Consider the following 23,365-nt stretch of genomic DNA (forward strand, 5'->3'; position numbering starts at 1 on the left):
TTGCTTTTTGAAGGCCATTTAAACAGATCTAAAGATTAATTTTTTCAAAATCCACAAAGTTGAAGGCAGTTAAAGCTATTAGCTAGTCAATCTTGTGCAAGGTGAATGTTTCTGAAATACTCTGTTGAATTCTCAAATTTCAAATTCTTCGGGTGTGCTCGTTAACCAGTTTTCTCAAAGTCTTTTATAATGAAATTTTATGATTAAAAGTGCATTTAATTAGTTTTCTAAAAAAAATTAAAAAAAAGTCAGAATCTTCTTGAAGGATGCCGGCTTCTGAAGAAGCCTGTCAGGAGTGCCGTCGAGGGAGGGCCGCGCACCCACAGACGCCGTCTGGAGACAGGCTCTTCGGCCAGTTCCACGCAGACGGTGGCTGGTCTGGCATCTGTTCCCTTTCAGTCCAACAGGACACCGCGAGCAGGTGAGGGCACGTCGAACGCTGCTTTTGGGTGTCCAGACGGTCCCCAGCTGTGACGGGCAGACGCTCTCTCAGTGGCCCCGTTTCGTGATCTCCTGCCTGCCTCGTGGCTATCCGCTGAAAGCCAGCTTGCCCCCCGCCTTGCGGAAAGGTGGGGCCCCAAAATGCCAGTCATTCTGAGTTCTAGAGTATCCTAGATTCGTCCTTGGTAAGGAATTCGGGGGGGGGGGCTGGGAAGGCAACAGGTAACACTCTGTCACCTGCCACATTCTCAGACAGGCGACCCCATCGACAACAAGTCCCCAAGGCTGTGACCAAGGACCTGACAGGTGATGGATTTAGTGGTGGCGGCAGGGAAGGGAGAGGGAAGAGTCCCGGACATTTGCCACTTAGGACCGAGTGCAGGTCAACACCCCTCATGTGCCAGTTGTCCGGGGACGACTGGGTGGAGAAGAGCTCCAGACTCGGCTCGACCCGGCGTGTGCTACATAGCCTGCTCAGATCCTTGCACCGCCTTCTGCACAGGCACCAGAAGAAAGCTGACTGCAAAGCCCTTCGCTGTAGAGTTGAGTGCCTCATAAAATAACTAAGTCAGTATTTAGTGTTAGGTCCGTTTCAAGCGTCACACTCGGCAATGTCTTTATGTGGCCCCTGGGAAGCAGGTGCAAGAGCGCCTGCGTGCAGGGATTACCTCGTCAGCCCATATCCCGGGGGAGACCAGCTTAAGAGCGGGTTCTTCTGCTCTGTCCTACGTGTGCTGGGGGTGATGTGGGGTCGGGGCGGGGGCAGAGCCAGGAAGGGAAAGAACACAGGAGAGAAGAGAAAAAGAAGAGAGACACACACGGTTATTAAGGCTCCTCAAAAGCCCAGCTCTCCTTGATCCGTTAGTTGTTCACCTCTCCCCCCTCCCCCCTCCCCTTGCCTGTTGTTTAGCTTCCGGTCAGACCCGTGAGCCGCCCTGGAAAAGGGGGACTCTGAGACCAGAGCTCAGGAGGCTGGAGGGGAGGCGGCGGGGCAGACAGGGTGCCCTGGCATGGCACCAAGGAAGCCCATGTTCCTTTGACGGATTCATCAGCCAGGGTGCCGACACATCGTGCCTCAGTTTCCCCGCTGTAGAGGTGGTGAGGTCAGGCCCCTCCTGCCCCACACGGCCTGTTTCTGACAAACCCACGAGCTCTAGGCTCAGAGTGGGAAATTACCAAGGGCTGACGAGGCCAGGTGTGCGGGTGCCCCTCGAGAACACGATGAGCCCGGAGGGGTGGGGGGGGGTCGGAGGGAAGAAGACGGCGGGGCTGAGGCCCCTTTATGAAGTTTGGGTGTGGGGGGTATCGTCTCTGGGCTACCGCAGAGGCCTCTCTGTCCCTTGTCCTCACTCACCACCACCCTGCAGAGCCTTCTGACTCGTGTCACTGCTGCCGCTCACCACCCAAGCTAATTACGGGCTCTTCACAAGGAAGCGCTTCTAGCTCCTCCACCTTCAGCTTCCGAATGCTCTTGAACTTCCCACCACTCCTTTTGGGGCTTCGACGTTATATTTCATCAACGTCTGGAACTGGCTTCCATGAAGCCTCTCCAGCAAACCAACGTGTAAGCACCACAAAGGAAATCATTCTCCCAACCTCTCCCCAGGGCTCCCAAAGGTCATTCTGGTTTTTTTTCCCCCTTTCACATCATTCCATGCTTTAAAGCATCACCTAATGAGCAAACACACATGGGGTAAATGCTCTGAGAGACATCCTGCGGTGACAGGCAGCTGATTAAAAGCAAAATGACAGATCCGCGCCCAATGACAGAATCTGGTGGAGAACGCTGTTAGCACACACATGCACCCGCACCACGCTCTGTGCAACACGGTGATAAATGGAAATTAGTTGAAATGGCTGGGTCATGCAATTATTGGGAAATGAAGCTGCGGGGGGAGAATAAAAAAAGTGCGAATACCTGTGTAGGTCATAGCTTCCTCCGTCTTTATTTCCTGATATAGGAAAATACAAGAGTAATTTATGTTAGCTTGAGAACTCATAAAACCATTCACTACGCAGTTTTCCACACACAACATCTAAATCCTAGAAAGAAACAGATTGTGTTAAATACAGACTGTGCTGGAGCCCCACAGAGCTTTCCTAGTAGACAGGTTCAAAATGAGGATTGAAAGCTATAAATAAAAAGGTTTGAGATAAAGCGCAGAGCAGTTCATATGAAACATGAGTGCAATGGGGAAGGAGGAGAGCCCATTTAACGGCAGGAAGAGAAGTCCTTCCAGTCAGTCTCAGTACAATGTTGGTTATTTTGAGGCAAAACACTTGAAAAAAAAAAAGGGGCCAATGATCATCTCCCTGAGGAATCGTCTAGAAGGTGGGGAGGACAACTGTGGGCGGAACAGCAATCACCGCTGCCCCTGGTGGGTCATCCCGTCAAGAGACTGTCAGACTTCTCTGGGAGTTACGTGATCACCTGTAAGAGAGCGAGGTCTTTTGGGGGAGAAATGTCTGAGTGTGATATTTCTAGTGCTTCTCATAATTTCTAGGCCTTATTGGGCTCCCCCACTCCCTGCCTTTTGGCTAAGATTTGAGGAAAAGCTCAAACAGAGAAGCAGGATATCTGAAAAGATTTGAGCTGAGTTGAGTCGTGACCAAAAGACCTCTCTTGCAAGTCAGGACTGGACTTCTCTGCTGGCCATTCATCTGAGTAAGGTGTTAACTGAGGAGTGTTGGCTGAGAGCTGTGAGGTGACTTCTCTCACAGGGTTTATAATTTCTCATGGGACCTTTGCAGCTCGAAAGCCTCAGGACCCTACAATGGTAGAAATGACGGGTGGCGGACATCGATCCTCTGGGGATGAGCACCCCCCTTCCAGTCACACGAGCCAGGAAGAGGCCTACTTTCAGTGCTGGTGATGCTGGCTCTGCCAGGGACCTAGAGACACTGGCTGTTAAGGATGCTGAGAAATCCCAGCTGCACACAAAGGGTTCTTGCAGGGTGCTCCCCACTGCCGGGGGGTCCTGCTCTTTGCCCTTTTGGAGTTGGCAGGCTGTGTGGACGCCCATGCCCTTGCCCTTGCCAGCTCTTTCTCCTTTCTTCTGTGGACCGCTGGAATTTACAGTTCTACTGGAATTATGAGAAAATCCGTATTCTCATCAACTAGGAAAGGGCAGGAACAGACTGAAAAGAACTGTCGCCCTATGAACCAAAGGAGAGATAAGTTAGTTTAACAAGGCAGCCCTGGGAGGGAACATCTGGCAGATTCCCTATGGGCCCTCTATCGCTGTTAGAGCCCAAGACACTGCATTACTCAAGTATCTCTAGTTTCAGAGGGGAAATCCTGGGAAAAGAAATTAAATTCCCTGTGTCCCGGGCAGGAATCCCCCTGCGGCAGCTTCCAACTGTGTGATAAGCAGAAACAGGGCATTGCGTGTTTCCGTCCAAATGCACCTAAAAATTTGAGGATATCCTGGTTTACCTAGAGTCTCTATTATGCCTGTTGACAGCAAGAACAAATAAATCCCCTGTGCTTTCATCCCGCCTGCCAGGGGATGCTTCATTCAGGAAGGGTTACTAGTACAACGGACGTGTGGGAGAAACTGGAATGAAACGCTCACCAAATCTTTGGGCACGTTAGACTTTTCAGTAATGCTCCCAGAGGTAAGCTTAGAGAACACGTGTTTGGAATCGCCTGGAAAGTCTCGCCTGTAAGTACACCACACTCTGTACGTCTACGCCTAGAGACGTTTCATAGGTGGAAAACTCGACAACACAAAGAATTTCCCGGGAAATACAGGAAAAACCCCTTCCCCCCCCTTACCAACTTCCAGGCCCTTCGGTCTTGGGTTGCACTGCTTGTACCCTTGACAGCTCCTGAGCTCCATGAGTTGCACGTGCAGCTGATTCAAAATGCCCCGTTCCACCGTGTGCACTGTGTTTGTGAGCTGCGGGCGAAGGGGCCGGGACGAGAGAGGTAAGCTCAGGTTGTGGTTGGTTTATGCTTAACAACATTCATCCCACGAAAGCACATCGACTTACCTGATAAGGATCTGTATTCATATCAAAATACTCCAGAAAGCCAGTGGCGAACTCACAGAAGAGAAAATTATGCGTCTCGTTGACTGTCCGCAAACACCAGTAGGTGTTGTTGTTAGAACTTGTGCAGGCACAGAAAGACCCCACTGCGGGTAAAAAAAAGAACAACAGAATGAAAAGAATGAAAAAAAACAAAAAACGGAGGCAGGCTAGCCATTCTACCATTTCCTTATCTTTCTACTGTAAGGGGCACATTCTCTGTCTTGTAACTACTATATGGTGAAATGTTTAAAAATTTATATTTCTCCCCTCTCTAAACAATTTGCTGTGGGAACAGGTGGAAAATGGGAAAACCAGTGGCAATCTACGATCGGGAACGCAGGCCGGAGGCCAAGGTGAAGTTTGAGGCACATTAGTTTGCCCCTCACCGTCAGGCCGTGGTGTCTGAAATAGGGCAAGTGACTGGAGAACGGGAAGAAAATGATCAGAACTTGTATTTCTGGTTATTTTTACCTTTTCTTAAAAAAGGAAAAAAAAAATAGTTACCTAATAGAGTTGGACCTGGTGCCCTTGCTTGCTCTCTGTGTCATGGCCGCACCTCACAGATGGTGTGCAGAAAGAGGGCATTATTTGTGATTACGTAGACAAAGTTTTTTTTTTTTTTAAAGATTTGTTTGTTTGAGAGAGAGAGTGGGTGGGTGCGCGTGCATGGGGGGGAGGGGCAGAGGGAGAGAGAATCTCAAGCAGACTCCCAGCTGAGTGCAGACCCTGATGCGGGGCTCAATCTCACAACCCCGAGATCGTGACCTGAGCCGAAACCAAGACTAGGATGCTTAACTGCACCACCCAGGCACCCAAACAATGTTTTAACATCAAATGGGACATGACCGTGAACATGGTTTGTACCATGCAGAGGTTCATTGGTTAACGGGTGGAAAGTATATAAAACAGATGTCAAATTAAAACAAAACTACCCAGGCTTCTTGTATAGAAAGGCAGTTTCCAAATTTGCTGACCGTTCCTGCAATGATAATTGAATTTTAAAAATGTGCTGTCTAGCAAATATTTTTGAGACAATTGGGATAGGTACACTTAATGAGCATTCAATGTCCATTATGTAATTTGCATGTATTAACTCATTTAATCCTTAAGAGAACCTTAGGAGACAGGGATTATGTTATTCCATTTTACAGATGGGAAAAATGAGGCACAGAGAAGTTAAGTAATTTATCCAAGGTCACACAGCTGACAAGTGGCAGCATTAGGGGTTTGGCTTGAGGGTGTACTCTTTTTTTTTTTTTTAAGATTTTATTTACTTATTTGAGAGAGAAAATGAGTGAGAGAGAGAGAGAACGTAAGCGGGGAAGAGCAGAGGGAGAGGGAGAGGGGGACGCAGACTTCCCGCCTGAACAGGGAACCTGACGTGGGACTCGATCCTACCTGAGCTGAACGTAGATTCTTAACCAACTGAGCCACCCAGGTGCCCCTAGAGGGTATGCTCTTAACCACTCCATGCTACTTAACCCCCTACCCAGTATTAAACACATTGTCCGCTTAAGCTGAAAAAGATGTTTTAAACAATGAATGAGACATGACTTTTTTTCAAAGATTATTTCAACAGACTGTTTAGAGCATAAAACAGTTCACAGCATAACTGAGCAGAAGGCACGGAGAATTCTAGAGACTGCCCCCATCTCCATAGATGCCCAACCTTCCCCACTACCAACGTCCCCCACGACAGTGGCACATCTGAGACAGCTGATGATCCTACATTGACACATCGTCACCCGACGTCCAGAGCCTACATTAGGGTTGACTCTTGGCACTGTGTGTTGTACGGGCTTTGACAAGCATATAATGACATGCATCCACCAGTATGGCGTCATACAAAGTAGTTTCACTGCCCTAAAGATCCGCATTGCTCCATCTATTCATCCTTGCCCTGCAGAAACGATTTTTCAGACTGCTGTGTCTCCTGTGCCCCAGCCCAGAACTTGGGGAGAACGGATGCCCGCAACTGGAATGACCCTCAGAGAGCCTCACGCCCCAGTTTAGAGAATGAGATTAAAAGTTAAACGCTATGAGGGTGCCTGGGTGGCTCAGTTGGTTAAATGTCTGCCTTTAGCTTAGGTCATGATCCTGGGGTCCTGGGATTGAGCCCCACATCGGGCTCCCTGCTCAGCGGGAAGCCTGCTTCTCCCTCTCCTCCCTATCTATCGCTATCTCCCGATATCTATCGCTATCTCTGTCTGTCTGTCTGTCTCTCTCAAATAAATAAAATCTTAAAAAAAAAGTTAAATGCTATGAGTTTAAGAGTTCACTTGGTTTCCATGTGGCTGGGAATGAAGATGCAAACTTGGACACTGAAATTAAAAAGCATCAAAGTGGAAAGATAAAACAAAGATCCTCAGAGATAGGCCCGAAACCCTCAAGAATGGTCTGGGTTCCTGGAGTCTCCAAATCCCACTTTGAGAAACACTGACCCAGGTGGTCCCTTGGGATCTTTTCAATGAGAAGATCTGCAGTTTTAGCTACTCCCTGGGATGTAAGCCTTCAATCAGATGATGTGCCACAAAAATTTAGGGCACTATTTCTAGATGGCCTCGGTGAATACTGTGCATTGGCCACGAAAGCACATGTAGGTATGAATTTTAAAAGTGTACAATCACTGGGGTGCCTGGGTGGCTCAGTCAGTGAAGTGTCTAGCTCTTGATTTCAGCTCAGGTCATGATCTCAGGGTCATGAGATCAAGCCCCGCTCTGGGCTCTGCAGTGTGGAGCCTGCTTAAGATTCTCTCTCCCTCTCTCCTCCTCCTCCCCATGGCGCACGTGCTCTCTCTCCAAAAAAAACCAACAACGAAAACCCCCGCACAATTGTTATTATTCTGTATCATCAGCAATTCCATGTAAAACTGTCTATTTTGTAAGGTCCCTATTCTTCCGTGAGCACGGTGCTAGAGACCAAAGGGACTGAGAATTAGAATACAGCCCCTGCATCGAAGGGGTTTTCACTTCCTTTCATTATACTTAGAGCATGACATGAAGTAAAGTAGAAACAAAATCTATTCGAGCCAAGATTGTTCTTCCATTTATTTAGCTATTTAGTTAGAGATATAACTAAATCCAGTCTTACTGGGTAGGAACTCTGCCAGGAGCTGGGCAGTATGTGAAATAACACCATCAGGAGAAACACCTAGGGTGACCTTGGCATTTTCAAATAAAATACGAAAACAAATTTCCAAAAAAAATGGTAACTTTTGACAAAACCATTCTAGTCGCCAGTAGAGAAAATAACATGATGCCCTCCTCTTGAATCACTCTCGATCCCTGGTTTCAGGCTGCTGGAGCCCTAGTCTCAGTAACTGTAGTGTGAGTCACCGTCTCCCCGCACGGCAGTGGTTAGCAGCAACTCAGATGAGGTGACACGTTGTTCACTGAACTCACCGTGGTCATCATGTCACAATACACAGAAGTCAGGTCATTATGCTGTACACCTTAAACTTATATAGTGCTGTGTGTCAATTATAACTCAATAAAGCTGGGAAAATATTTTTTTATTAAAGATTTTATTTCTTTATCTATTTAGAGAGAGCAAGGGGGGAGGGGCAGAGGGAGAGGGGGAGAGAGACTCTCAAGCCGACTCTGCGCTGAGTGAGGAGCTCAATGCGGGGCTCGATCTCATGACCCTGGGATCATGATCTGAGCTGAAACCAAGAGTCGACGCTTAACCCACTGTGCCACCCAGGCACCACAAAACTGGGAAAAATATTTCTTAAAAAAAAAAAAAACCAAAGACACCTAAACCCAAACCACACAATACTTACGGTTCCAGAACGGGGCCGTCTGCCAGTGGTTGTTGTCGTGGGTGAAGCAGGTGAGGCCAGGGAGGCTGCATTCCTCGCCCTTCCTCTGGCGCTTCTTCTCCTTCCTCTCCTTCCTCCTCCTCCGGTTCTCCTTGAAGAGCTGCAGCTTGCTGTCTACTTCTTGAGCACTTTCCCTGTCCCGACAGAGGGACGCGGTCACGATCAGGGAGCACTTTCCCCGTGAAAAATACCACCGTTGTCACGAATCTCGCACAAGAAGGCAGACACACCATAAGAGATGAGTTTTATCTTTCACAGAGGGCCTTGAACTATATAATCAGCAGGAGTGAAGACAAACTCATGAAGTGACAACTCTCTTAGAATTTTACTGAGCCTGAAAGGATCTTCCTTATGTACATGGAAACACTGGTGGAAATGAATGTCAACGTGAATCCATGGATCCCGCCAGCCACAGCAGCATTTGGACAAATGGCTTAACTCCCTGGCGACTCGGTACTCATCAGCCATAAAGTCAATGGTTAGCGGGATATTAGATGACTTGGAAAGAATTTCCTTTTGTTATGATTTTGTTTTTTTCCACAAAGGGCTCAACTTTTGTTGAGGCTCAATACTAAATCCGGTCCACATGCAAATTTTACTGTTATTTTAAAAATATGTACATTTCTCCCAACTTTCAGAACTCAGCACAGTTGCAGACTGTTCTATGGAACACACCAACCTTATCAAGACGGCCCCATTTCCCAATCACTGTCCACAGAAAGCAGTGCATAGAATAAAATCCAGTTACCATCCCACACATGAACAGAAAACACATAGAGAATTAGAGCAGAACTCCTCGTGGCTCCCCCTGAAAGGATTCCAAAAGCATGCCCGTTCTCTTGGCAAGGTATGGGCTTCGTTTTCAACTTCTTGAGCTCTGTGCCCGCCTGGGTGGATCTGCCTGCTTGGAAGCAGCACCACGTGGCACACAGGGCTCCCTTCTATGTCTCAGAAGTGCCCCGTGGACAGTCCTCCACTCCCAGCAAACGTGGAAAACAGAGACTCACTTACTTGAATGGGTGGAGGTGGCTCTTCACCTTCTCTTGCTTTTTTACACCTTTCTCTTTATTATAATAGCTATGGGCAAGAAGATTGAAAAGCTAGTCTCTGTAGTCTCACATTCAATCAGACTGTTCATTTTATTTTATTTTTAAAGATTTTATATATTTATTTGAGAGAGATCATGAGAGAGAGCAGAGCGGGAGGGAGGGGCAGAGGGAGAAGGAGACTCCCCACGGAGGAAGGAGCCTGATGTGGGGCTCAGTCCTGGAACCCCGGGATCATGACCTGAGCCGAAGGCAGACGCTTCACCGACTGAGCCACCCAGGCGCCCCGACAATTCATTTTATAAACAGAAAGCAGAATAGAATGAAACTGGTTACTTTAACTGTCTTAGCTTAATGGGGCTTTTTTACCTTCGGCTTAGGTTTATGACATATTTCATTTGACCTAAAGAGTTTAGGTCATTGCAGTATATGATAACAAATTTAATTTACTAAGCTTTCTCTTGGTATAAGAGAGAAACAAGCCCAGCGCTTATCCCCGGAGCTTGTGGAAACACGAGTTTGGACACGAGAGCGCGAGGCAGCCTCACACTCACCTCTGTTTACTACAGGCACACTCCTCCGGCTTTCTCTTTTTTAGGTGTCCTCTCACTTCTCTTAAATTCTTAATTTTGTCTTGCAAGGCTTCAATCTGGAAGACACATATTTGAACAATGACATCTGAAGATCAGAATTTCCTATGCCGAGTGCCCCTCTTTTCACCTTATTTGCTGTGCTCCGTAATCCCAGCTATTCCGCTGAGATGGTCATTAACTTGGAAACAAACTGGGCACAGAGTGTGGCTACCGCGATGTTCCTGCTGGTGGACTGTCGATACACGTTAACAGGTGCCTCACTTATGATGGGATCACTTCCTCCCGGAGATTTCAACAGGTCATCGAGCCAATGCCTGCTATTTTATCACACCCTATTTTGCTTTCAGGCAGGATGATCACTACATCCCCAGGGAAAGGTAAATACCTTGCTATGTACACTACGTTTTACGTAATTGTCATTGTAAGAAAAAAATGAAGTGGACACACAGCGAGCCCCACCAGTCACTGAGGGGCTGGCGAGCTGAGTTTGCATTCGGAATACACCTTCCAATCCCACAGCCATGGCTAACCTCTTTATCAATGTATGCTTTGTGGTCCTTCCAGGCTCTGGCCGATTGATACAGTTCTCTCTCACAGTGGATTGTATCATTCGGAAGAATAAAGCACCTGCAAAAACAAACAAACCCAAAACAGTAGAAATAGGTTTATATGCTTGCCTATTTTTTTAAACCCATTAGAAATAGCAAAGGGAACGTAATTATCTTCTAAACTCTTAATTTGAATGCAAGCAGTAGTTTGAAGCTGAGCCATAGACAAGCATACGTGGGAATGTCTCCTGGCCCCCCAGGTGGGGAAAGGATGGTGTCAGAGAGAGACCATCACTAAGATCCCCTTACACAACAACATTCAATATTCACGTCCCCAAGGATAGCTACCACCAGGAAACTCCAGTTTTGAAAGCCTCCTCAACTACTGTAGGAAAAATGGAGGTCTTCACAGTTATACTGGAAGCAAGTTGTCTGATTAAAGAAATGCAGAGTTAGAAGGGGGTTATTTAGGCGCGCCTGGGTGGCTCAGTCATTAACTGGCTGCCTTCGGTTCAGGGCGTGATGCCAGAGTCCTGGGATCGAGCCCCACATCAGGCTCCTCTGCTATGAGCCTGCTTCTTCCTCTCCCACTCCCCCTGCTTGTGTTCCCTCTCTCGCTGGCTGTCTCTCTCTCTGTCAAATAAATAAATAAAATCTTTAAAAAAAAAAGGGGGGGGTATTTATCCCATTCATTTTGTTACAAAGAGCCTGCCTCAAGCACCCCATTCAGTTTGAAGCAAAGAATCAGCCCTAGGGATAGAGAAAAGTTGGGATAAGGAGTCGATCGATACTGAAAGAGAAACAAATCCTGGTCTAAATCTCCTAGCGCAGAACTCTAACAACTACAGTTGACCTTGGAATGAGACAGGCTGGAACTGCACGGGTTCACTTACAGGCAGATTTTTTTTTTTTTTTTGGATAAACAGACCAATATTGTAAACATATTTTCTCTTCCTTATGATTTTCTTTTCTTTTTTTTTTTTTTTAAGATTTTATTTATTTATTTGACAGAGATAGAGACAGCCAGCGAGAGAGGGAACACAAGCAGGGGGAGTGGGAGAGGAAGAAGCAGGCTCCCAGCGGAGGAGCCTGATGTGGGGTTCGATCCCATCACGCCGGGATCACGCCCTGAGCCGAAGGCAGACGCCTAACCGCTGTGCCACCCAGGCGCCCCTTCCTTATGATTTTCTTAATAACACTGTTTTCTCTAACTTACTTTGTTGTAAGAATACAGATATGTGTTAATCGACTGTTTATGTTATCGTTAAGGCTTCTGGTCAGCCATAGGCCACTATTAGTTAAGGTTCTGGGGAGTCAAAAGTTATTCATGGGTTTTCAACTGTGGGGGTGGGAAAGGGTCTGTGTGCCCCACCCCTGCCTTTTTCAAGGTGAACTGTACAGGCATGGGAAGACCAGTCCCAAAGATAAAAATCTGCCAGAGCTCAGGATACCACCTCCCCAAAGTGATAGAATGAGAGACATGAGAAGACCTTGCTAATAAATTCAGAAAGAAAATTTTTCTCTATCAAGACAGTAACTGGATTTTGGAAGGAAATGGAGAACAGTTTTGGGGTAATCGTCTCCTTCCCTGTCTCTGTGACTCCTGGGGAGTCACGTGCTCTCTGGGATCTGCCCAGGTTAGTTAGGTGTTTCTGCATCTTACGTCCATTCCCAACACACCCCACCTCTCTGGAAGCTTCTCCAGGACCCGCAGTCCTCCCTCCCTTGGGCTGTGTTTCATTTCTGCAGCTGTGAGTGTGCACCTCTCTGAGCCTCGACAGTGCCGGTGATGGTTTCCACCTGCTCCCGAGGCTCCCGCAAAGGTAACTGCAAGGGCAGAGCTCCGTGCCTGCTAAGTTAGGGTGTGACGGAACCACTCTGGCTAAGCTCCCAGCTCATCAGCCTTCATGTGAAACTGAACCCAAAGCATGTGTCCACACGTACGACTGTTGGGACTCCCCCTTGTTTCCTTAAACCCCAGTGGTTTTGTGGGCCAGCCTCCGGACCCTGTACGGCCGAGAGATATCACTGTTTATAAAGCAGCAAAACAGTGATAATGGGGAGGGGGGGATGACTGGGAACTCAGCCCCCATGAACACCTAAAGCCTTCCTACTTGTGAGTCACTCGGACGGTGGTGGGCAGGCCCAGGGCATTGTCTCTGTCTGCCAGCATCGCGTCCCCGTCGCCGGCAGCCTGGGGACCTCCGGGCCCCCCGTGGCCTTCATCATGGCGCTTGGCAATATTTCTCGGTCGCAACACTTGCAATTCCTCTTCTTCCAGGTTTATGTCATAGATTTCGCCTTCAAATTCGACTGACAAGGAACGTGTTTGCCGGGTATGGACAAATCTGGGCTTGTACTCTGGAAATAAGGGAAGACACATGAATACGGATGTCTGGGTGTAGTTTAGGAGGGAGGAAAGGCACCGCCTGGCTCAGCATTCTGGGAAGGGCAAGCAGTTCATACTGGGTTGTTGAGGGGCCTCGGGGAGCTGCGCGCAGCCCGCTGGGATCCACGTCGGGAGGGCTGGGCTCTTGTCTGGGCCTGGGCGCTGCATAGCAGCACAGTGGACGGCGTGGTCCTCGGGACCCCAGCCCTTCCTCCCTCCAGTGAGGGGGTACGTCTGGGGGACCCCTAAGTTCCTTTGCACTCACGGCAGGCTGTGAACTTCCACATCGCGTTTTCAATGTGGACTGCTAAGGATAAAGCTATATTCCCAATCATGGTATTAATCATAATACTGACTATCATTGACTGGGCTTTTCCTATGTACTATTCAGCTCATACTTATCTCTAATCCACAATCTTGGAAGACCTGTATTATTATAATAAATCTTTATATTAAAAAAAACTTATTAGATTTTCAGAACAGGCTCATAAATTTGGTGTGGTGATTCTTAAGGATGGGAAAACTGAAGCTCTGAATGCTACCTACATTTCGCAATGTTATGGAGCCAACAGCTGTGGGACCTAGGACCCTAATCTACCAGATTCTAAAGGCTACAGTCTTTCCACAACATGGGCCGCTTTTTCAAAAGGGTAAGTGCTCTCGACACCTTCTATTTGTACAAAAAATAGAGAAAAATTAAATTTTGCAAATGCTTTCTATCAGCCAGCTGACTTTTAACACCTGGCAGATGGAGGGCAATGCCAGGGGGAGGCCAGCATGTTTTCTGGTCACCGTAGACCACGGTCAAGGCTCATAGTGTGTAGACAAGAGCTTTAATGTGCAAACCTCGGCCCCTCCTTATCAGATGCACTTTGGCTCTGAGGGGGCATACTCACGGGGCCTCCTTTCTCCAGCCTGCTGCTAAAATAGGAAGAAGGGGAGCACCCAGGCCGTGGGATCAGAATCATGCTCGCCATGGGATCCTGCTGTGATCCAGAGGAGGAAACGCCTCTGTAACAGTCAGCGGGCCACTGAGTCTGCTCAAGAGCAACTCCTGCCCTCAGATATGTGAGATATGACGTGCCTTGAAAGAGAGGCCCCAGACATCTCCAGTTTGTGTGCAACGTTGAACAAAATCCGTGTTTACGGTCACTGCTGTGGAGTGACATCTAACCTCCGGGGACAGAAGAGGCTGCCCCTTCCTCCAAGTCCAACACGCTAAGCAGCTTCCGTTAAGGGACAGTGTCAGGAATCTTTGTCCTTTTCTGGATTTCCATTCGATATCTTTGTGTGAGTGGCATTTTCTCTCAGGGAAGAAAAAAAAATCTCCCAATCATTCTCAGCCTTTGGGTTCTGGATTCCTTTGATTGTGTTGAAAGTTACGGACATCCAAAAATGTGCACATACACAGAATAGACTTATCATTTTGGATAAAATGTTAGAAGGCTCATAATCTCTTAAAGTCCATCAGTGGAGTCCAAGATAAAAAAGCCAGTGCTAAGAGCTTTTACTGTTCTAGAGATTGATTTGATTTCCTAATTTACAACGTGGGGGGCACCTGGCTGACTCAGTCAGTCAAGCGTGCGACTCCTGATCCTGGGTTTGTGAGTTCAAACCCCACGTTGTGTGTACAGCCTACTTAAAAAAAAAAAAAAATAACACAGAAAATGTATTTTACTCATTTCCAAACCAGTATAGAAAAGAATTGCCACAGAAATGAGTCACTTTTCCTATTCTGCCACTAGATGGCACCAGACTCTCATTCTTTTACGGAAAGTGCCACACCGGGTTTTCACATCTGTAAAATCATAGGAATTTTATAGTTAACCTGATAGAGTTTTTATAAAGAAAATGCTAGGCAGTGCTTTTCACACTGAATTTGGCTAGTTTCACCCTTCTAGTCAACCATAACTAAAAAAAAATACTGTCCTACAACAGATGCATCTTTAAAAAAAGTATTTATACTTTTCTTATTAGTTTAATACATAAGCAATGAAACCTCGAATTTTAATTTTCCTTTTTTTTTTTTTAAAGCAGCTCAAGGCAGACAAATCAGGACATTAGCATTCATGTAAAATAAAACTGACCTAAACTATACCCTCTGCCTCTAACCACACCTGTTACCCCTTCATAGCTCTTTCACCTGTGTGTATAGTTTGGTGCTTTTACCGAATATATATTCAGTCTATGCTTAAGTTCAAATGTCCACAAACCCCAAATTTCAACTTAGCTTTGCTCTTTTAAACAACTTAGCTTTGTTCTTTTCGTGCTAAGCCTAAGCATAGATAAGATCTCAAATGTAGAAGGAGCAAGCCTTTTGTCTCCCTGTTGTGCATTCGCAAAGCACTCTGCCGTCCATTGAGAGGGTCCCTGCGCAAGCTTACTCGGGGTCCCCTGGTTTCTCAGGAACTGCCTTTGACTCTTCCTCTGGCTTCTGCCCGTGCGGTAACCCGGCTCTCCGCAACTGCATTCTTTGTCCTTGTCGGTGAAGCCGCGAGAGTAGAGGTTGCGCGTGCTCTGCCGGACCGTGAGCAGGTCACCGGATCCTTTACACTTGTGAATTCGAAGCTTGCCAGATGTGTCCTCGATGCACTGCCACTTCTGCAAAAGCCAACGCGAAAGCGGGTTACCCATCCCGCTCCAGGTGTTTTTTATTAAGGACTGCTGCCTTAGGTTTTGGAAGCCCGGGACCCCGCCACCCCGCCCCACGTCAGGAGAGCCGAGGAAGCAAGGCAAGCTTTTATCTGACCCTGCCTAAGTCGACCCCCGGTTCCTTGAGCTCTTTCTTTCACTGCAGGCAATTGCAAATGACAACGAAATCATTGGAAATCAGAACCACCTCCATGACACTAGAGCCCAAAATTGATCTATAAATCTCCAGTACCCAGACTAAACAGAGTCTTTGAATGAAACATGTAAAAGCCCTTAATTCACCAAGCCACAGAGCACAGCTGTCAGGGCTGTTTTTGCCAGACCCCTGTTTCTCTGGAAAAACACACTTGGCTGCTTTGTTCTCCGCACCCTCCCAACCCCCCAGTTTCTGCCTCAACCCGGGGAAGAGTGGCACATGAGGAAGACAGACATGAGTTTAATCGGAGTCTACCACTGAGCAGGCCAGCTTTCGCAAGCCCCAGGCATTGGCCAACATGTCAGGTTTTCTCTGTGCCTCTTCTTGGCCTTCTGTGGACCCTGCACACCCAACAGAACGAGCTGCTCGGGAGGGGACATCGTTCACCTTCCCAAGAGATGAGCACGGGGGGAGCTAGCCCCGGGGTTTTCTCCTTCGAGCCTTCTGCCAAGCCCCCTGCACACACTGCAGGCTCAATTCTAGAGCAATCGGACCCAGCATTGAGCTTCAGTGTCCCTCTCACTCCCTGCCCGTGCTTCTCGGATAGCAAACGGAATGAAATAAGAACACTTCACCTTGGGGGCATTTCATGGGATCCTCCGTATCTTACTGAAAGACCTAATAACCTTCCTCTTCCTTTTTCTCTTCCCCTCAATCGCTCCCTCAAATGGTAGTTTGGGAAGAACACTGACCTGGATTTGAAGTCTACCATGGTTGTTACAGCATGCTATCGTGTAGTGTTAGCAAATTTTTGTCTTTTGTTTTCCTTCCTTATATGACTATCACCTGTATACAATTACTGATACTTTTCTTAAAATGGACACATTTCTAAACAATGGCCAAAGCAACGGTACCTGTAAAATTATGTATTTGTTGTGCCAGTTACATATTTTCAGTAAGAAAAAATCATCGAATAAAAGATGGTTTTCCCTGCACCACATAAAATAATCTCAACACTCCCCACCCCTGGTACCTATACCCTACTTTGGGTTACATTTTAATCTCAAAGTGACCTCATGCAAGGTAAAGTTTAGTCAAGGGTCCCAGGTGTCTTGGTGAGCAGACAAACGACACTCGTGTACAAAACGGGGTGAAACTCTTCACAGTGGACCGAGGTGCAGAGTCTTGGCTTACTTTCTCTTACTGGAGCCATATGCCCTCCGTAAGTGTTGAATTATCAGAGCTGCCTTGCGCCTCTGCCATAGAGTTCCCGCATCCCCGGTTCATGGGGCTTGTTCTGTGATCCTGCGTTAGCCCCCACACGCTCTTGGTGCTATTGCATTGGTTAGGTTACAACGTTCTTTTGTGGCTTGACCAGCATATCTTGGATGTCCATCACCTCCATCCAGAGAAGCAGGCTCTAGAGACAAGGCAACTAGCTCTGTTTACAAAGCCATGAAAAGGCAACACAGACAAGAATAGTTGAGGACTCACTAAGTTAGAGATGATTTAACTAAAAAAAAAAGAAAAAAAGTAAAGTCCACTTGATTAGGCCCTGGTGAGTTATGTGAGCTCAGTGGTTCTCACACACGGCTGGGCACTGGGAGTTTCTGAAGCTCTCCTGGTGATTTTAATGTGCAGTTGGTGTTAAGAACAACTGCTTTCGATTTGCAACTGGTTGCTGGACCTTGTTGCAGCTGGAACCCATGGCAGGGGCAAAAGAGATATGTTTAGGTCTAGGTAGTTCAGATGGATAAGTGTTTGAGAGGGATGTGTGCCTATTGGGGCGCGGGTATGCAAAGGAAGCTGTGTCTAGAAATGTCCTGATGTAATCAGGTCAGAAGATGACTCCAGCTGAACAGAGGAACATTACCAGCTGGGCTCTACAGGCAGGACTATGTGCTCTCTGTAAGAGTAACCAATTTTCCTTACTTTCTCTCCACAGTTAGCTGACAAGTGAGAGAACTTAGGCTTTGTAAAGGTTGACCAGACAGCTGTGTGTGGCCTGCTCCATGGTTCTGCCATTCAACGTGGAGCGCAGTGGTTTTCGAGCCTGGGTTTGTAGCACTTCCAGACATGTCCCATTAGCTTGAGGAGATGCCATGAAATTCGCAAAAAGAGTTCTCAGAAACTGATATACAACTCCGTTGAGAAATAACTATATGCTATATGGAATTTCTGCTGACGAGAAGTGTCAGCAAAATAATCCTTTTATAGGTCCAAAAAGTTTGGGAATTCGTGCTTGAGTGTCATTCTAGATCTGTATTTGTCCTAAATCCAAATGCTTTAAGACCTGTCCATCTGTCTGGGTAATCTCTAACTCACACCTTCAAAAACTAAGAGTTCACTACTTAACGTCTATGGTAGCAAAAGAAGTAGCCAGTGGATCCACAGTTCACAGCCTACTAGCATAAGAAGTACTCTATTTTCTACGAGAGAAAAAATATGGTTAATGTTACTCTTGAAAAATAATGGCCTTGTGTCTTTTTTGGCTCAAATTTATTTCAATTCTAGTACAAACATTAATTTTTTAAAACACATAACTACAGTGAAAACCTTCCTTAGTTTTATAACCACAATGCATTAAAAAAAATTTTTTGGGGGGGGCCTGGAATTGCTGAGGGTACAGGTAGATTCTTCTAGAACAGAAAGCATAGGCAGAATTTTTAGCGATTTGGTCTATTTGGAATCCAACCTGCATTTTCCCATTAGCCAAGTTTGTTGCTAATGTCCTATGGGGCAGAGATGAAGGGAAGGGGTGTTTCTTTCCTGAAGAGATGAATTCAACCAAACCTGAGATCTGGCACCATCCCGGGCACTGATGAGGTATCTCACAAGTCAGATATGCATATAGATATGAATGCATTGGCGTGCACACACGTGTACCCACATATACTAGATGCACACATACGCTATGCACATGCTCATATAAAACAAGAGCCACCAAGAAAAATGCCAGTGATCTTCTATCCCGTGGACCCTTTGAACAAGCCACAGACCCTATTAGATAGAGTAATTAGCTAGCGGCTTTGAAAATCTTCTTAGGGCAAGCATACTAGGAGTTTTAATGAAACGTAACTACCACACATTGGCCGCAGTCATTTTGGGGTTCGATATCATGACAATTTTTATGGCTGAGCAATAAAACCTCGAGGTCACTGCAACTACAATGGTCACCTTACTTAGAGAGTTTATCAAGGGAGGCGAAGGAAGAGAGCCTTCGGGAAATTGCTCTGAAACTCATGCTACCAGGCACTTACACGCTCAGAAGAAAGGGAGGACATGACTTGGCATTGCAGAAGGAGCTGCGGCAATGAGATAGGAGCCCGGACTCGGGAGGCATCTGCTCATGGGCCACGGGGTCAGCCTCCGAACTGCGCTTTGGGACACACGCGCCCGCGCCGAGACGCAGATAGCCCACCGGCTCTCTCTTATCTACTCTCTTGAAGTTTATCAGTACATCGGTTAACTGCTGGATCGCCTGTCTCCATCTTCCCTGACCACTCGCCCCTACTGTAAATTCCTTTGCCACTTCGTGGGACATCATCCCAGTTTTCCTCCTGCTTCTCTGACTCCATCTGTACCAATCACTTCACATACGTTCATTCCACAGCGATTTCTGCACACATTCGGCGAGCAAGGGGCTCGATAAAACTATTTAACTAATGTTGTAGGTTATTATGATTTCGTTTTAGCCTTTCCAACCACACTGGAATTTGGAACTGAAGGCAAGGACCACGTCTCATACTCCTGAATTTTTCCCTGAGGTTAGCTTAGCATCAAATCACTCTCTTTATTAATTACGTCTTAAAGGTTTTGCTTGATTATATATACTTATATGCAAATAACACGTGATGAGGAAGAGAAGGCCGGCTCTTTTGACACAAGGATTCATGTGTGCAGCTCGTTTGGCGGAATCGAACCTAATGAGAAATAGGACGAATGCAAACAATTCCCTTCAACACCATCTTTATCACTATCATTATCACCATCTGTGGAAGTCTTCCTTGAGGCCAGGTACTGGTTTAGAGCCCTTTATGTAAGTTAGTCCACATAATCATCACTACAACCCACCGTGCTACCATAATCCATTTATCAGAGTAGGACTCCTAGTGGTGAATATCACCTGTATTCCTCCCGAGACTTGAGAACGGCATTTTATATCCCTATTGATGTGGCTCAGTGGCAAAAGTCTGGACTTTCAAGCTAGAAAAGTCTGGATTTGAATATCAGCTTTCTCACATCACTATGTGTCCTTGAGCAAGTCCGCTCTACAGTCGGAGCTTCGTCAGTACTAGAACTCATTCATGAGCAGGAAGAACTCAGTACATGGTAGGCACTCAACAAAGGCGGTTCTTCTCCTTCTCCTTCTGCTTCTCCTTCTGCTTCTCCTTCTCCTTCTCCCTCTCCTTCTCCTTCTGCTTCTCCTTCTGCTTCTCCTTCTCCCTCTCCTTCTCCTTCTGCTTCTCCTTCTCCTTCTCCTTCTGCTTCTCCTTCTGCTTCTCCTTCTCCTTCTGCTTCTCCTTATCCTTCTGCTTCTCCTTCTCCTTCTGCTTCTCCTTCTCCTTCTCCTTCTCCTTCTGCTTCTCCTTCTGCTTCTCCTTCTCCTTCTCCTTCTGCTTCTCCTTCTCCTTCTCCTTCTCCCTCTCCCTCTCCTTCTGCTTCTCCTTCTCCTTCTCCTTCTCCCTCTCCTTCTCCTTCTGCTTCTCCTTCTCCTTCTTCTTCTCCTTCTGCTTCTCCTTCTCCTTCTCCTTCTGCTTCTCCTTCTCCTTCTCCTTCTGCTTCTCCTTCTCCTTCTCCTTCTGCTTCTCCTTCTGCTTCTCCTTCTCCTTCTGCTTCTCCTTCTGCTTCTCCTTCTCCCTCTCCCTCTCCTTCTCCTTCTGCTTCTCCTTCTGCTTCTCCTTCTCCTTCTCCTTCTGCTTCTCCTTCTCCCTCTCCTTCTGCTTCTCCTTCTCCTTCTCCTTCTCCTTCTGCTTCTCCTTCTGCTTCTCCTTCTCCTTCTCCTTCTGCTTCTCCTTCTCCTTCTCCTTCTGCTTCTCCTTCTGCTTCTGCTTCTCCTTCTCCTTCTGCTTCTCCTTCTCCTTCTCCTTCTGCTTCTCCTTCTCCTTCTCCTTCTGCTTCTCCTTCTCCCTCTCCCTCTCCTTCTCCTTCTGCTTCTCCTTCTGCTTCTCCTTCTCCTTCTCCTTCTCCTTCTGCTTCTCCTTCTGCTTCTCCTTCTCCTTCTGCTTCTCCTTCTCCTTCTGCTTCTCCTTCTCCTTCTGCTTCTGCTTCTCCTTCTCCTTCTGCTTCTCCTTCTCCCTCTTCTTCTCCTTCTGCTTCTCCTTCTCCTTCTGCTTCTCCTTCTCCTTCTGCTTCTCCTTCTCCTTCTGCTTCTCCTTCTCCTTCTCCTTCTCCCTCTCCCTCTCCTTCTCCTTCTGCTTCTCCTTCTGCTTCTCATTCTCCTTCTCCTTCTGCTTCTCCTTCTCCCTCTCCTTCTGCTTCTCCCTCTCCTTCTCCTTCTCCTTCTCCTTCTGCTTCTCCTTCTGCTTCTCCTTCTCCTTCTGCTTCTCCTTCTCCTTCTCCTTCTGCTTCTCCTTCTGCTTCTGCTTCTCCTTCTCCTTCTGCTTCTCCCTCTCCTTCTCCTTCTGCTTCTCCCTCTCCTTCTCCTTCTCCTTCTGCTTCTCCTTCTCCTTCTGCTTCTCCTTCTCCTTCTGCTTCTGCTTCTCCTTCTCCTTCTGCTTCTCCTTCTGCTTCTCCTTCTCCTTCTGCTTCTCCTTCTCCTTCTCCTTCTGCTTCTCCTTCTCCTTCTGCTTCTCCTTCTGCTTCTCCTTCTCCTTCTCCTTCTGCTTCTCCCTCTCCTTCTCCTTCTGCTTCTCCTTCTGCTTCTCCTTCTCCTTCTCCTTCTCCTTCTCCTTCTGCTTCTCCTTCTGCTTCCCCTTCCCCTTCTCCCTCTCCCTCTCCTTCTGCTTCTCCTTCTGCTTCTCCTTCTCCTTCTCCTTCTCCTTCTCCTTCTTCTTGTTATTATTATTATTCCACAACCCCCTCCAAAACTGAAGTTAAGTTTATTACTTAATTTGGTCTTATGCAAACTTAGCGAGAGGTAGCCATTTTTAATGGAAGTAAGTGTTGGGTTAGGATGTGAAGACCTCTATTTTCATTTTGTTTTGCTGCTAACTCTACGGCCTCGAGCAAATTACAGAATCTCTTTGTTCTTCCAGATACCGCATATGGTAAAAGAATACTTGCTCCTCCTGGCCTCAAGGATATGTCATGTGAATAAACAGTTGAATGTTTTTGGAGTTCTGAAAAAAAGATACACTATATAAATCCAGACCAATACTATTATAATTGACCTTTAACAATGGTTATCCAATCCATGGGCAAGTTCATGTTTCATGCTTGCAAATTGTATATAATACAGTAATTATTATTTAGTGGGGAGACTGCGGCTTTGAATCACACAGATCTTGGTTTGAACTCAGACTTGTCACACCTCCAGCTATGTGACTTCGGTCAAGTGACTTTCTCATCTGAGCTTTAGTCTCCTTATATTTAAAATGAGCATAAGATCTCTTCTATAGAGTAATTTTCAGGTATAAAACGTTCCATGAAAAAGGCCTACCATAATATTAGATGAAGATAGAACTCTGATTATGTCCTTTTCCCAAAGTAACTACTAGATAATCGTGATAGTTTCTACATTTTCAATTGCATATATTTCTCAGATTAAGAATGTTCTATATTCTTATTTATGCCTACTTATGCCCATATTCAAGAGCAAGAAACAAAAAATGTGGCTACAACTTTTTCAAAGGTACACTGCAATGAAAGCTTAATTTTACACATAAACACACACACACACAAACACACACAAACACACACGGATTAGTTCTCCATTATTATATGTCTTATTATGTGGATTTGGCCATGATGTAGGTCAAATCATGTTCTCTGAAATGTAACAACCATATAGTAATTTTTGGATAAACTGATTATCTTTCAGGCCAGTACCAACATCATGAAACACAGTTACCGGGCGGTGGACGTGTGTTTAGAATCATCATCTCGACATTGGGGATATAAAAATACCATATAAACATCCTCATTCCTATTGCTACTTAGCTGAAGCCACTGTCAGATTTTCTCACCAATGTAAGTAGAATTACTTGGGCTGAGGAAATTTATCTCCTGTCTTCTTTGAGATGGGGTGAGATGGGAGAGGGGAGGGAAAGTGGAAAGGAAAGAGAAGTAGAAGAGAGTGTTTCCTCCTTTAGATTTTCATCTGGATAATCCTTTGCAAAAGTCAATAATGAAATGTTAAAAGAAGTATTGTTCTTGCAGTTTGGGGAAACCAAAATTGGTAAACCGACCTCGGCCAACAAGCGATAACTAGTATTCGTTGAGTGCTTATTATGGGCCAGGTACTGGTTCAGATGTTTAATATACTTACCTCTTATAATCTTTGCTGCAACCCTGTGAAGCAGGTGCTATTATTAGGCCCATTTTCAAGACGAAGAAACCGAGGCAGAGTTCGATTAAATAACTTGCCCATGGTCACATAGCAAACAAGCAGTGGCCCCAGGGTGCAATCCCAATTGACTAGGACCCCAATAAAAAAGAGTGGTTTGGGGTAGAATGTGAGGCTTCCAGTGAGCCCTGGTGGAGGGAATAGCACTTGGGAAGGCAGAGGCAACAGCTTACATGCAGGCGAGAATGCTACGTTGAC

The 23,365-nt window shown here is 46.4% G+C and overlaps 1 protein-coding gene across 5 annotated transcripts in view; it reads right to left on the minus strand.

Annotated features, from left to right (window-relative positions):
* The window catches only part of SULF1 (sulfatase 1), a 167,644-nt gene that overhangs the window by 8,352 nt on the left and 135,927 nt on the right, over positions 1-23,365 (minus strand). For 3 of the 5 annotated variants that reach the window (XM_045810133.2, XM_045810132.2, XM_045810136.2), the window contains 10 exons: positions 15,257-15,473; positions 12,598-12,844; positions 10,466-10,562; positions 9,897-9,991; positions 9,308-9,373; positions 8,258-8,430; positions 4,438-4,580; positions 4,220-4,343; positions 2,360-2,393; positions 1,110-1,175 (listed from right to left, as the gene is read on the minus strand). In XM_045810133.2, the coding sequence (XP_045666089.1) occupies positions 1,110-1,175; positions 2,360-2,393; positions 4,220-4,343; positions 4,438-4,580; positions 8,258-8,430; positions 9,308-9,373; positions 9,897-9,991; positions 10,466-10,562; positions 12,598-12,844; positions 15,257-15,473 (1,262 nt within the window). The remainder of the gene's footprint in view (positions 1-1,109; positions 1,176-2,359; positions 2,394-4,219; positions 4,344-4,437; positions 4,581-8,257; positions 8,431-9,307; positions 9,374-9,896; positions 9,992-10,465; positions 10,563-12,597; positions 12,845-15,256; positions 15,474-23,365) is intronic. The other 2 variants (XM_045810135.2, XM_045810134.2) reach the window with 2 other exon arrangements.

Source organism: Ursus americanus, chromosome 9, assembly GCF_024610735.1.
Source record: "Ursus americanus isolate L20-20 chromosome 9, mUrsAme1.1.p, whole genome shotgun sequence".
NCBI classification, from domain to species: domain Eukaryota; kingdom Metazoa; phylum Chordata; class Mammalia; order Carnivora; family Ursidae; genus Ursus; species Ursus americanus.